A 14,632-nucleotide genomic window follows, 5' to 3' on the forward strand; every position below is an offset into this window, starting at 1 on the left:
ATCTTTGAGCAGTTTAGCATATTTAATTGCACACCATGAATACAATTTTATTTCCATTCTAACATATGGAGATGAGCGTAGAGCTTCAACATGTCTTATTAAAATCACTTGTACCATCTTTTCTCAAAAAAAACAAGTAACTTGTCACAAATATGAAAAGGTTTGCACAATCTGACAAAATGGCTTCATAGGTTTGTAAATATATAGAAAAATAAGAGGGTGTGGCTTAAATGTTTGTTTGTATCTAATCCTATTTCAGAGATGGTGTCAAAGTTTGAGTAGGACAGACATACTTATTCATGCAGCGCCATCTCTGAACTATTTCCACGTTTTTTTACTTAAGTCATAAAGTTAACTTATATGCGATAATATTTCAGAGATGGCGCTGACAACTATCTAATACTCAAACCTATTAAGCGCGTTCTATCACAGACGCGAACCTATAATTAAACGCCTGAAGTTAGACTTTTTTAAACGCATATAAAGTTTGAGCTTTTTATTAATCCAAAAAGCTTAGCTAGAACAGACATATATTCCCTACTAAGGGACCGAAAACTCGAGAAAATTTCAGAAACTTGCGAAATATTTTTCATGCTAGCGATACGAAATATTTTCCTTCGTCGCTTATTTCTCACGTCGTGCTAGAAGGCCAACACATTCGGGCTGTCGCTGTACATCTTTAATCATCTGAAAATTGCAATGACCCAACAAACGTACTATCAAGGTAGCTCTCTAACAATATCACAGCGATTGTTTACAACGTTTGAAGGCCTAAAATCACTCAGAGTGCCTTGCGAATTTCATTATGTGGGAATTATTTATTACTAATACATTTCATTACATAAAGAAACCGCAGGGCACACTGAATGATTTTAGGCCTCCAAACGTTGTAAACAATCGGTGTGCGAGCTGCCTTGGTACTATTTTTATAAAACAATAAGTGCCAGATCTTTTGACTTAGTCATGCCTAAACGCGTAATCAATAGGAAACCTTGGGCAGTAGATGCGCCACATTTTTTTAAGCACTGCATTCTTTGCGGTTTATTTTCACGTGAAATACCTTCATAGCAGTGAAGTCGGTTCACAAAAAAATAGATCGCAAATTTACGTTTGAGTTTTAGTTTCGAAACAGCTGATAACAAACTGATATAAATTAGATTCATTTAAAACGCACAACTGTGTAAACCCTCACCTATATACGAAACGACACTTTACCGAAATTCTGTTTAGGTCTGCAGAAAAGTGAATTCGAAGATGCATTTCACAAACTATTTAAATTTTAAATGTAAAATGCAGGGCCTATTTTAAGGAAATTAAATTTCCAAAAATTCTCAAATTTTTCCATCACTTTTCGTCATTTCATCTAAAAACACAACAGATTGATTGCATCGTAAATGTTGTTTTTACTGCCTTTTTAGTTGTTTTTCATGTCTTTGAGCTTAACTGATTACTTCGGAATGAGATCTAACAGAAAACAAAATTTGGAAATTTTAAGAATTTTTGTGAAATTTGTGAAATTTTTTGAAATTAAATTCCTTAAGAGCTTCCGAGCGTGCGCTGAAATTGTAGCCTACATTTCTGCGTTTCGAAATTTTTGATCGCTGATATCTTTTTACGAGAGCCCTTTTTGAAAAATGTACGACCACATTTTCGAGTAAAAATATGTCAGTTTTGAATAAAAAATAAAATTGTCTGTGAAAGTTCCATGTGCTTTAAGAAAAGTGTACCTTTGATGCAAATTTGGGGCATTGGTACAGTTTTCTCAAAGCACATGAAACTTTCACAGACAATTTTATTTTTTATTCAAAACTGACATATTTTTGCTCGAAAATACATTTTTCAAAAAGGGCTCTCGTAAAAAGATATCAGCGATCAAAACTTTCGAAACGCAGAAATGTAGGCTACAATTTCACCGTACACTCGGAACCTCTTAAAATAGGCCCTGGTAAAATGATAAACAAAATTCTTATTGGTGGTGGGTAGAAAGAGATGAAGAAAAGTTAGGGACCAGGGTTAAAAAAGGGTATTTTTGGCGGCGGTGGTTTAAACCCAAGAAGTCGTGTTTTCAACACATATTGTTGAATTATATAGATTGCGAACCGGAACAGAATACAGAAACTGCATTTTTCGTTGTTTTTTGTTGTTGTTGTTGTTATAAACCCCCTTTAATTGAAACGGTTTTTCACCTGATTTTGAATATGAAATTTCTTGTTCCGAAATAAAAAAAATGGATGGGGCTTCCGTGCCTATAACGTTTTAAAATGTAAATACCTCTCGCGTCATATCAATCCATTTATAAATTCAATTCTATCCAATTTTCTATATAGTGACAACAACAAAGATGCCGTAAGATAGACGCTTAGACACACATTAATTAAAAAATTGTTTTTGTTACGACATCAAATTATATGTAGCTACGTCAAAAACGTATCTGTTTCTTTTGTTGTGCTTGTGAGACTCATTAGAAATATGAGGTGAATTTTGCATTAGAATTCGTTACCGTCAATTATACCATCAAAAAAGTTATCAATTCGTTTCAGACTTAAGTGGACGGGAGATACGATGTACGAGAGTTCATGTTCGTACCAAACAGCGTTAGATCTGAAAAGAACATCTCCTATTGCTCAGGTAAGTGGTGGTTTTTGAAAATTCCTAACAATCCTTAAAATTCATACATTTATGAGTTTTGTTAGAATTTTTAGGAAATAAATTTCTAAAAATGGGCTTTGTCGTAGGGAATGCAATCGGTAATTTTTCATACAAAAAAAAACGGTTTTTCGTGATCTACCAAATTTTTTGTATGAAAAATTTTACCGGTCTCCAATTCCCTACCTTTGAGCCAATGATTCTCACTAAAAATCCAAAACATTCAGAGTTTAAATGGAATCCGCTATTAAGTTAAGAATTTGTCCAGGTAAAATCCGAAGAATGCTTCGGCCTAACACAATGCTCACCCGACTGGGCTTCATATCGATTTCATCAGTCCACATTCGAACAATTAAAACAAAGTGTCGAAAAGGCCAAAGCGGTGTTACAGGATCGTTCAGGCTTTCTTGGTACTAGTGCATTTAGGTAATTACATTTTGTCAGTTCATTGGTGCATTATGTTAACTTAATGTTAATTTAAGTGATATATACTCATCCACCCCGCGTTTAACCGAGCCATTAGCTGAACCGTTCGCCAGTAGTGGAGGAATCATTGGCTTAAGCAGTGGAAGCAGTGTGAACGGTAATACAGCCTCGCAAAGGCATAGAATCGAGACGTTGAAAGCAACATCAACCTCGTCTTCGTCAGTGACACAGACATTAGATGGTGGTGGTTGTGATTCCAGGCAGCGTCAAGGTAAAAATGTCATTTTGCTATTTTTTATTGTTAATCATAAGAAAATGGGTGCCAGTCTAGGGTTTAGAAGTTTTGTTTCGGCCATGTCTGGCTCGATGGTATTGGATGAAAGGTGTCCTTTTGCATCTATTAATGTTTCGACAAAATTTATTTTAAATCGAAAGAATCGATGTATCCCACACCTCTGCCCGTGTATCCCAGGAAATCATCTCCATTTCAAAACTTCGAATTTCCACAATTAATTCTCAACGAATAATGTTTGAAAAACAGCAGATTATGCTCGCATCGAATTGTAATGCCATTTTCGTAGCACAATATTAAACGAAATGTCATTTATCATGCAGCAATTCCACACAGTTAGTTAAATCTAAAACTTTACGTCATTAATTACATTTTGAATGACTTAACATCCACGGAGAACAATCGTTGTATACATTCTGTAGATGTTCAGACGTTTATAGCAGTTTATAGATAAAAACAAAGGACGAACTTTCCACGTTCGACTTATCATGCATTGTTTGCCTTATGTATGAACGGTATGAACGAAAGCTTTTTCAGCAAAAATTTTTCTTTTCAACACCGCGACATTGTCATGATGAAGACATCGTTATTGTATGCACAATCAGAATCCCTTAGAGCGCACGAATATCCTATGTAAGCAATAAAAGGGTGGCAAAACCCAGAGGGTGGCAAAGCACAGGGGTGGAAAATCACAAAGGGTGGCTTAACACAGAATGGGTGTGCACCTTAACAAATGGGGTATAGTACTGTTGCTATAGTAACATCTGCGTTATATACCGAACGTTTAACCCTATTATCAAGTCATTGCTAAATACAAGGATGGAAAATGTTTGTTATGTAACATCCCAAATGAACGTCATCTTACGTTTTTAATGCAAGCAGCAGATATTTTCATTGTTCTAATTGAATATATTCTTTTGAGTTGGCAGCTAGATGTTATTGAGGCATCAGTATAATTAGGTTGCTCTTTTTCCGTCTTTTTCTGTAGATTTTTGTTTTATTTTCGCAAAAATGCCAGTTACTAACCTGTGAAATGGTAACGGCAGCTCACGCTTAAACTGAGTTTTGCTTTACTACTCCCACCGAACCATAGCATCCACGTTGATTTATTCGTCCTGTCCGGTTTTTTCATTAATTTTTGTAGAAAATAGAAATAATGAGAGAGCCGGACAGAGCTATTAACATTTGCAGTTTTGGTTAGATTCATTAGCCTATTCTAAGAGCTTTCAAGAGGTTAAGAAGCTTAAGTCTTTTCTATTCCACTGAAATATTCCAATACGGGTGAACCACGTAGTTTGGATTTCCTACTCCAACGGATTTCCATTGCCATTCAGACGGGTAACGCAATACAAGCGAATTTAACTTTTTCTTGTGATATTTTCTTACGTCTTTGCTAATGTTTTGTATTTTTAACAAAAAAATCCAATTTACCAATAGAATTCGCAAGAAGTTCAAAGCTTTCGAAAGCTCTCCAAAGCACACCTACGATGTGATACGTTATTTTAGCTTAACACCCTTTGCCATGTCAATATATAACCGTTACCGCTGTTAAATTATTGGTTTTTGGTTCTTTAGCCAAAGGAATGTAAATTAGTTTACCTCGTATTCGTTGCGAGATTTGAATGGCTTGCGTGAATGTCATTGAAAAAACTAATCAAAATTTGTATATTTCGGATGATGTGGTGACATCCATCTTCAGCTAAAAACAACAAACATATCAAGAGACTCAGCACATCATTTAATCGGTAAATTTTTAAAATAAAAGGAAATAATCTTAACTTGAGTTCAAATTGATCACGTGGGGTTCTTCTGAAAAACAGAAGACCGAAATTGGACGCATTTTCTATTGGAATTTTTTATATGTGCCCAGTAAGGTATTATAGTCCAGAAGCCCAAGCCACTTACAAAAAAATAAAAAATTGGAAGCTTGTTTGTCTAGTGTGAGGCGATCAAAAACCGAAAACTTGTACTTTTCTTACAAAAATTTCTCCAGTTCACGAGCCGTACAGGGTCGTGTGGGGTGTCATTAGAACAATTACCTTTCCGGGCTAATAGAGTCTTATTGGTTTTAAAATTCATCCACACTGAGCTATGCACCGTTGAAGTTTTCAACCGAAAAAAAGACTGAAAACTTACACTTTTCTTACAGAAATTTCTCGAGGTACACGAAACTTACGTGGTCGCGTGAGGTGTCATTAGAAAGGTAATTGCATATACTTTCAGGGAAATTAGAGCTTACGGAAGTTTGGTAGCATCTACGACTCACTATAAGCACTTAAACATTTCAAACATTTTCATAATTCGTCGTAGATGCTTCCAAACCCCAATAAGACCCTATTCGCCCTGAAAGTACAAGCAATTACCCTTCTAATGACACCCCACACGACCATGTATATTGTATACGTTTCGTGTACCTCGACAAATTTCTGTAAGAAATGTGTAAGTTTTCAGTCTTTTTTCGGTTGAAAACTTCAACTGTACATATCTCAGTGTGGATTAATTTTAAACCCAATAAGACCCTATTTGCCCCGGAAGTACATGCAACTACCTTTCTAATGACACCGAAAACGACCCTGCACGGCTCGTGTAACTGAAGAAATTTTTTTTAAGAAATGTGCCAGTTTTCGGTTTTTGATCACCTCACTAGACACACAACCTACGAAGAATTTTTTTGAATGTGGTTTTGGCTTCTGGGGTCGAATACTTTACGGGGTATTACACATATAAAAAATTCCAATAGAAAACGCGTCCGATTTCGGTCTTCTGTTTTTCAGAAGAATCCCTCTCACATAAGAAATTGCAGTTTCACTAGAATTTCCTATTAGAAATAAGAATTGTATTTTTTTTATATCTTCCGTGTAAACAAATACACGCTGTTAAAGCTTCGCCAGGTTTCCGAAAATCTTTTACTTCATTTATTATAGCATTAATTTGAAATCTCTTGAGTCATGATTTACGAATCTACTTAGAAATTGGACTGCCCGTTCACGTTATCGCTGATTTCTCATAGTATTACAATGGTCTATTTTTCAGTCGTTGTCGACATCAGATGACTAGCCGTTTGTTGTTTAATTTTGGTAATAATATGTTTGATTTTTCGACATGTTAGTTTATACCACCATTCCCATTTCCTGCAGAAATTGATGCATAATCAGTGAAACAAAACGATTTAAACAAAAGAAAAAATATATTTCTGACAAATTAGTCGGATTTATAATTGGTGCTGCTGGTGAGAATTATTCATTTTTTTTAACCTATAAACGTCTAAAATCACGTTACACATCCAAGTCATGTAATACACACAAATTCAACGTTTCATTCCAGTAAATAACATGACGAACTGTTTATCGGTCTGCTCCCTTAAATAAAAAATAAAATGAAAACCCATAACCATTTTCCCATAAAATATTTTCAGCTCAACAATAGTTACTTTCAACTTATTGTTTATGGACAAAATAAAACCATTAACATCAATTGCCTAAAGTGTGCACTGCACGAACTATCTATAAATTAACCGAAAAAAATCCTAAACATCCATATTTCGATTAATAAATAACTTCGGCTATTACAATATAACCAACTAAAACGATTTTTATTCATCACCGATGATGACAATGCATAAACTGATCGAAATGGGCTTTATAGTTGTGGAAGAAGATACACTGTGTGTATTCAAATGGTCTGATGAATGTCAAAGAAACGCGTGTGTTTATATACACAAAATTTACGCCAATTAAGCAATTTGAAAAGGTTACCACCCTATCGATTTCGATATATCAAATGGAATGCACCCTTTTTATATGTGTTTTCACATATAAATACTCGATTCCCTTTTCATTCACAGCAGATACATTACCCGAGATGGGTATAAACTATAACTATGGAACTATTCAGTTGATGTTTCGATACGGATACGGTATACATTTTGACCAAAAATCGTAATTATGAACCGTTGCATTTTTCTCTGGTGCTATTCAATGTGAATAGCATTGATTGAGATACATATTGCAACATAGAAAAGTGCTGAGTATCATAGACATTTTTATTTGCATTGTTTGTTTAGTTTTTCCCACCATTTCGAGTACCAACAACTAAAAGTTCGATTGTTCGCTATGGACATGGATATATGAATTTTTGATTAATGTATGGATGTGTAAATAATTGATAAGTGTGTCACTAATTTTGAGAGTTTATCATCATTTCGGAACTTACGCATGTTTGTTTGTAATGGTTTGATGGCGGGTACTTCCTACTTTTTTTTTGGAAACATTGAAAACATTTAGTGTGGAACGGAAAATGGAAATAGGGAAAAAATTGTGTAAGCGTTGTGTGTCATGCAATTTTGTGTGAACTAAAATTAGAATCCGATGTTGAATTCTTGATTAGAGTCATTGAATTTGATGTATCAGCGGGTGAGTTAAAGCTACGTATCTAATCGTAAAATTACCTAGTCTGGTATGGACATGAAACATTCAAAAACAAAATAGTTAAACCTTCTATATTGCCTCTATCATCTGCAGGACATACATGAAATTGTGTTTCAGTAGCTGAAATAATATATTTACTTTGTTAATACACGGCAAGTATAAAACAGAATAATTAAATCTGTTTGTGTAAAGTATTGATTGTAATTATGATACAAAATCTATTACTTCAATATTTTTATCATTGCAATACGCTTCATAAAAGAACACTAGCAAGATCTCATTGCTTATTCTTGTCGTAATTTTCCATGATGACTAACCGTTAAATGAGTAAATGTAAAAATTAGATTCCGGATTAAGTTTTGACTTTCGCAAGTTTCTAAGTTGGATTGACTAAGACCTTGGCAGAGTAAAATAAACCAAGCAGTAGCGGTTCATTATCGAAACGTCAAATAAGGGAAAATGAACTCAAATGAACACTGACATAAATTGAAAAATTTTATAAGCAAAAACTATCGGGTTACTAGACTAGATTTTTCAGGTCCCTAGTCAAATCAGCGCTCCTGCCTGGTTAACTTTACTCTGTCGCGCTAAGACTTTCTAATTCTGTTAAAAAATTACAGTATGTGAGTTTAAAATCAATAATAAAGACAATTGTTCGCTCAGGTTGGTGTAAATTTGGATGAGGATGAGAAGGGCCTTTTGGTCATCTAGATTTCGACAAAGAAGAAATTAAACTTGAATTTCGATCCCAATACAGTTATATCAGAAAAAAATGTACATTAAGAGCGTTCACCCCTTGGCAAAATTTTAGCCTACATTTGTGCGCGAATTTTTTTTTTCCGAACGAAAATCTTTTTTTTTTGAAAAAGTAAAACCATTAAAGCATGCAAAAAGGTGTTACTTTTAAAGATAAAATTGGTTTGTAACTCATAACTTTACCCACTTGGAGAAACCCTTACAAAATGTATAACATTTTGCAAAGGTTTCTTAACACATGACTAAATTGTTGCCTACATTTCGGGGCAAAGTTATTATTATTTTGATGATAATTTTGGACTCGCATTCTTTTTTTGGAAAAAGTATGACCATCGTTTGGTGTTAAAATGTGTAAGCTTTCAGTAAAAATTTAAATGTTTGTGGCGATGTAACCTAACTCAAAATATGTGTCAATTTTCGTGCAATGTTGAGTTTTCTCGCCACAAACAGTCAAATTTTTACTGGGATTGGGATTGGGATTGGGATCCAACTAAACTATGTTATCAATTTTTGCTTACAACAGTATAGAAACAGAAAAATAAACAGGCTTCCAGGATACTGATCTCTTGAGAAAAACGTGGTACTACGTTTGGTGTCATATATTTTGTTGTCAACGCTCGAGGTCATGAAGTAAGGGTCTGCCAAAAGAAGGATTTTGTTCGATGTTTTGGCGATATCACTCTTAAGGTGACAACTGTCAAGTTAAGAATTCTTAAACTCATGACAATCGGCGCCCTGAGCGATTGCCTTAGAAATAAAAATTTCATCCACCCCCACTAATAGTAGAAAAAACGAAACAAATCTATTGTCCAGACATCCAACTTTAAAATTGGAATAATTTATTTGTTCCGGAGTTTCGAACCTTTCCTTTTTATGCTTATTAGTAAAATGTTCTCTCTATATTATCAGCCCTCCCCACAGAATTCTTAAAAATAAAAGAAAAACAATTTTCACTTGCATATCCGGCCAGAGAAAAGGCACCTACCCACACACACAAACAAAAAGCTCCAACGAATTTTATTTGTGTGGTTATTGGCCGAAAACCACGGAAAAATTTATGGAAACGGAAATATATTTGTTGGGTTAATTTTCTTTTTTTTGTGTATCTCTAAAACGACTTTAGGTGTATAACAATTCCTATAATACTTTTAACAATATAAATATATAAATGTGTGATTCGACCGCATAACTTTTTTCGTTTTGTTTATTCTTCCGCTAAAACACGCAGAGGGCACTGTGTAATTAATGACCGAGCATTTTTTGTTGTGTTGATATTTTTTCTCTATCCTTCTTTTTCGGTCGCAGGACACATCTTTAAAAGGTGTTAATTTAAATATTTATCGCTGTATCGCTGAAGTATAGCTAAAGACTCCCTTACAATTTTTTGTTATATATTTCATATCCGGTTCAACACAATTTTTGGCTATTATTCTTTTCAGAAAAATCGCATGGTTCGTCAACGACAGCCAATGGAATGAATAATGCTTTGAGATCGGTTAAGTGTGAAGGTGAGTACGGAACGTAATTCGATGGGAATGGTTTTTGTTTCGACTGATAATAAATAATTATTTTATGGTTTTTGTCTTTCGGAAAAATGGAGGAATTTATTGGGATTGGGAAATATTGGACTCAATGAATTTATGATCATCTAACACGGTGAAGTCTGAGACTAAAACTACATAAATCATTCCGTTTTCGATTACATTTGTTAATATTTGAACGTGAAGCGAACGAAAAATCTGTTACTTTGGGCTACTCTCTTAAAAGGAAAATGGAAGATCCCATCCCACTGTAGAATTATTTTATCGAGAACTAGAATCATCCCTAATTTATGTATACCAACGTGGAGCTAATAGTATCAAATTAAAATCCTATTCAAATTCACACCAGCCTCCTTCCTCTGGTTACAGACATAGTACTGCTCCTAGCATTAACATAGAAAATATTTGGAGGCTGATAATATCAGAATAGGTTTTGCATTTCTTTTGTCGACATGGGAGTCATGGATAATGAGGAATCTCTCGCCGGCGTCTTGCACATTGACTCATAAAGTGACATCTTCCTTATACAAATTATGGCATTTTGTATATCATTGTGACTCCGGCGCGAAATTTTTACCAGGCCTGATATACAAGTGTTAATGCTAGGAGCAGTGCTATGGTTATAGACAATACTCTATATACTCTCTAGCAACATGACTACTAGTGTTTGATTCTACAAACAAAGAAATAAGCTGATATTTTGACAGCGTCAAAACGAAGTTTGTTTGCTAGATAGGGTATTGCTATCGCCAAGAAAATGTGCAGGGTGTCGAGCTCAAAATTATGTACACCAGACTAAAAATGGAATCTAAATTATTAGAAAGTTGAGAATGTGAAATTAATTTTCGAATTTCTTGAAAAATCTCGACAAATTAAGAATTTCATGAATTTAAATACTTCATTAGCTCAAAATTCATGAAAGTTCTAAAATTTATGAAATTCTCCAAAATACGCTCAATGTCAGTGTTGTTAGTGCACCCTGGTATTTATACCGAAGCATTTTTTGTGCGTACATACAATGTACCGTTCAAACAATTTTCACACCCAAAAATATTAAAATTTTCATCGTCAGAAAAAATATCATAATTTACTCGTAATTTATTTTGTAAAAGGGTTAAAACATATTCATTAAACTGGTACGTGCACAGTAGACCGTACACGGGTTGTTGTCGCGTAATTTACACACACCCTTTGTTCATTTGTGTTTTTGAATTAATTAATGTTAATGCATTTATCATCAAGAACACAGAGAAATATAATTTAAAAAACAGAATTCCAAGTGGGCATAAAAATGAACAACTCAAAACATATGCATGCACGTGAGCACGCGGCCGAATCGGTGTATAAGTGAAATAAATTTGAACAAATTAAGGAATGAATCCCATTTGATCTTAAAACACACTTAATAATAAAAACAAAATAAAAACCTCCAGTAATTGCACCCTGTGTATTATTAATTCAATTTTTGTGTTAAATTTGTATAATCCCAACAATGCATAACACGATTAATTTCAGCGGACATTTTCACTGAAACACGGAAATTAGGTAGCATCATCAAAGACATATGTGATGAAGATTTAACCGAAGAAAGTAACTTAGATTAAGTGAAAAACAGCTGAAACGAAATGCGGCACTTATTTGAAAGTCGCCGACTGTAATTTCTGACAGTTTCTTAAAATATCCTTGTTCGAAAAATTCAAAAAAATTTATTCGTCGAAAATAGTCATGGGTGGATCACGACTATAAACAAATCAACGAAAATTAACCATTTACGAGAGACATGATTCCACTAATCTAAATTTTATAAACTTTGATTGTCCTCATTGATCGTTATTCTCCAAAGGTTTCAGTTAGAGATATTGAACACATTGTAGTCTACATTATGTAAATTAAATAATAATCCACATTTAGCTAGGGTTAACTACGTCCTAGTCTAGGAGTTCTAGAATACATGTTACAGTTCCACAAAACTCGTTTGGAAAGAAACATCATGAAAATTCATCAAAAAACGTCAGATATCGTCGGAAATTTTCAAAGTCAATGAAAGACATCGAAACTCGTTCCTCCTTTCCTTGGAAAATATATTTGTTTTAAAATCACATTGAAACAAAATACATTTTACAAAAGATAAGTTCCTCATCTCATTTATTTGATCAAATGCAACGGAGAAAATATTAATATCATTCTCCAGTATTCCAATGCACACTTCCTTCGTTTCATCCGTTTGTAACTACCCACTCTTTTCATACTTTTGCAGTCATCTGAAAGCTTTTTGCCTGCTTTATTCTAAATGGACACGTTACCATTTTCTTTCATTTGAATCCTTTTATGATTCTGTATTGCCGACGTTTTATTGAAAAGTTCATGTAAAGTTCAATTCTCTATTATTGTAATTGGCAAGGATTCGTGCAGATGGCAGCATTTATATCAAGCGGGGTAACTTAAGCACAATTATTTCATTTTTGATTTACATTTCGAAATGATTAAACATTTTCCAACATTATGTTAATTTACCAAGTCTTCAAAATTGTGTTCGGTACAATATTTCAACAAATTTGCATTCACGAAATCGATATGTATTCCATTTATTCATTGTATGCGGTATGTGTTACTTTTATCTCGACAGTAAGTGTTATTTCTTCCATTGTAGCAAAGGTATGATGGCGAAATAGAAATTTATTTGGGAGAAATGTTTTCGTAGTTGAATTGATTTACTTTATGTTTCTCTTCTAGAAGTTCTCTTTATAGAATATATTGAAAATGTCTTGAGGCCTCACAAGATTTTAAATGGAAGAATAGGTGAAGTACGATAAAGTATCTGAAAAATGCTGTAAAAATAGCTGAAGTGAAGTTAGGTGTGTCTGTCCGCCGATGAGACTAATTTCTTTTTTTTGGAAAAACGAACTATTTCATCTCATTTATATCTATATCTAGACACCAGGGACTATTGTTGAAAAATTAATTCGATATCACAAAGGCATGTACCCCTCAGGTGAGGAAATATTTAAGTTCAATTTAACCTTACAGAAACGGATAGGTATTTGTTATCGACGAACAGACTAAGTGATGAAGTTTGGCTAGTGTTCACTTATATATAGCGAAATCTATGATAAAAAATATTGAAGTAATAGATTTCATATCAATTACTAGGCGATTCTTTACAAAATGAAGTAATAGATTTAATAGTAATGCGGTGACACTATGGTCGTTCCTGAAAGAGTGAGGAAAGAAAAGTAGACAGTGGACAGGCCCGGACTGGCCATATATGGCAACTAGGCAAAGCACAAGTGCGCCTTTTGGATTTTGCGCCTTTTCAGAAATAAAATGTATGTACTATTGTATCGATGGTCTAGATGATATTATGAAACGTAAAAGGCGCTAATTGTAATTTCTATATTTTGTCGTTGAAAAACGCGAAAATTTTCGCCTGCGGCGCTAATGAAGGAAATCGTTAAACCTTCAACGGAATACAGTTTCACCTTCGATTTCTGTCGAAAGAAATGAGTTTTCTTTAGTTGCTTGACGGGTCAGATTCTTTGACTGACTGTCTGAATTTCGATTTTGGTTACCTTAATTGGAAATGAAACTCATTGAACAATCCATTTTTATTCCATACAAAGAAACACCAAGAAATGTTTTTGCTGTTGTTGGTGAAACTTTGGGATTTTTAAACGGAAAGTTCGGTTGGTCGATTTTCACATGATTATGATTTAGCCTAAATACGACTAAAATAAAAAAAAAAACAGTCAAGAAGAATCGCCAAAGTAAAATCACCAAAAAATTTTTCTTGGCGATTCTTCAGACTTCGGCGTTTCTTCACACTTTGGCGATTTTTCTTGGTGTTTCCTCGTTTTTTGTTATTTTGTTAAATCACAAGAAAAATCGGCAATGCGAGAAGAAACGCCAAAAAATGTGAGTAACGACCAATTTTCCATTCTTGGCGTTTCTTCGTCGATTCTTCTTGGTGTCTCTTCGCACTTTGGGGTTTTTTCAGGTGATTCAGCAAATCAACAAAAGATGATAAAACTCCAAAAATCTCTAAAGTTTAAAGAAGCGTCTTCACATAAGAAACGTTATTTCGTAGAAGGATAAAATGGCTAGGATCTTACGAAGCGCGTTTATGTTACATTTTGTAAAAGGTTAAAATTACTATGATCTCGCGATGTGCCTTTATATTACATTTCGTAGAAGAATAAAATTGCTAGGATCCCACTTAACGCTTACGTTTCGTAAATGGATAAAATTCGCTAAAGTGTGATGAAACGTGAAGATATAAACAAATCATTTTTGTGTTTTTTCACACCTCGACGATTTTTTTTGCGTTTGGTGATTCCTCTTGTCGATTGACCATTTTTTATTTGTTACATCGCCAGAAAAAATCGCCAAATTGTGAAGAAACGCCAGAAAGACAAATTTTCTATTCGTGGCGTTTTTTCCCATTTCTTAGCTTTTCGTCCTTTTTCTGACGTTTCTTTACACTTTGTGGATTTTTCTTGGCAATTTCTTTTTTTGGCGATTCATCACAAGAATACTAAAAAATCAGG

The 14,632-nt window shown here is 34.1% G+C and overlaps 1 protein-coding gene across 4 annotated transcripts in view; it reads left to right on the forward strand.

Annotated features, from left to right (window-relative positions):
• LOC119085718 (DNA-binding protein D-ETS-3) overlaps window positions 1-14,632 on the forward strand; it is an 86,943-nt gene that overhangs the window by 30,178 nt on the left and 42,133 nt on the right. For 2 of the 4 annotated variants that reach the window (XM_037196170.1, XM_037196189.1), the window contains exons 1-5: window positions 2,319-2,474; window positions 2,541-2,628; window positions 2,915-3,072; window positions 3,129-3,343; window positions 9,987-10,055. In XM_037196170.1, coding sequence (XP_037052065.1) covers window positions 2,470-2,474; window positions 2,541-2,628; window positions 2,915-3,072; window positions 3,129-3,343; window positions 9,987-10,055 — 535 coding nt within the window. In that variant the 5' untranslated portion in view covers window positions 2,319-2,469. Of the gene's footprint in view, window positions 1-2,318; window positions 2,475-2,540; window positions 2,629-2,914; window positions 3,073-3,128; window positions 3,344-9,986; window positions 10,056-14,632 lie in introns of those variants that run through there. The other 2 variants (XM_037196178.1, XM_037196198.1) reach the window with 2 other exon arrangements.

This window comes from Bradysia coprophila, chromosome II, assembly GCF_014529535.1.
Source record: "Bradysia coprophila strain Holo2 chromosome II, BU_Bcop_v1, whole genome shotgun sequence".
NCBI lineage: Eukaryota > Metazoa > Arthropoda > Insecta > Diptera > Sciaridae > Bradysia > Bradysia coprophila.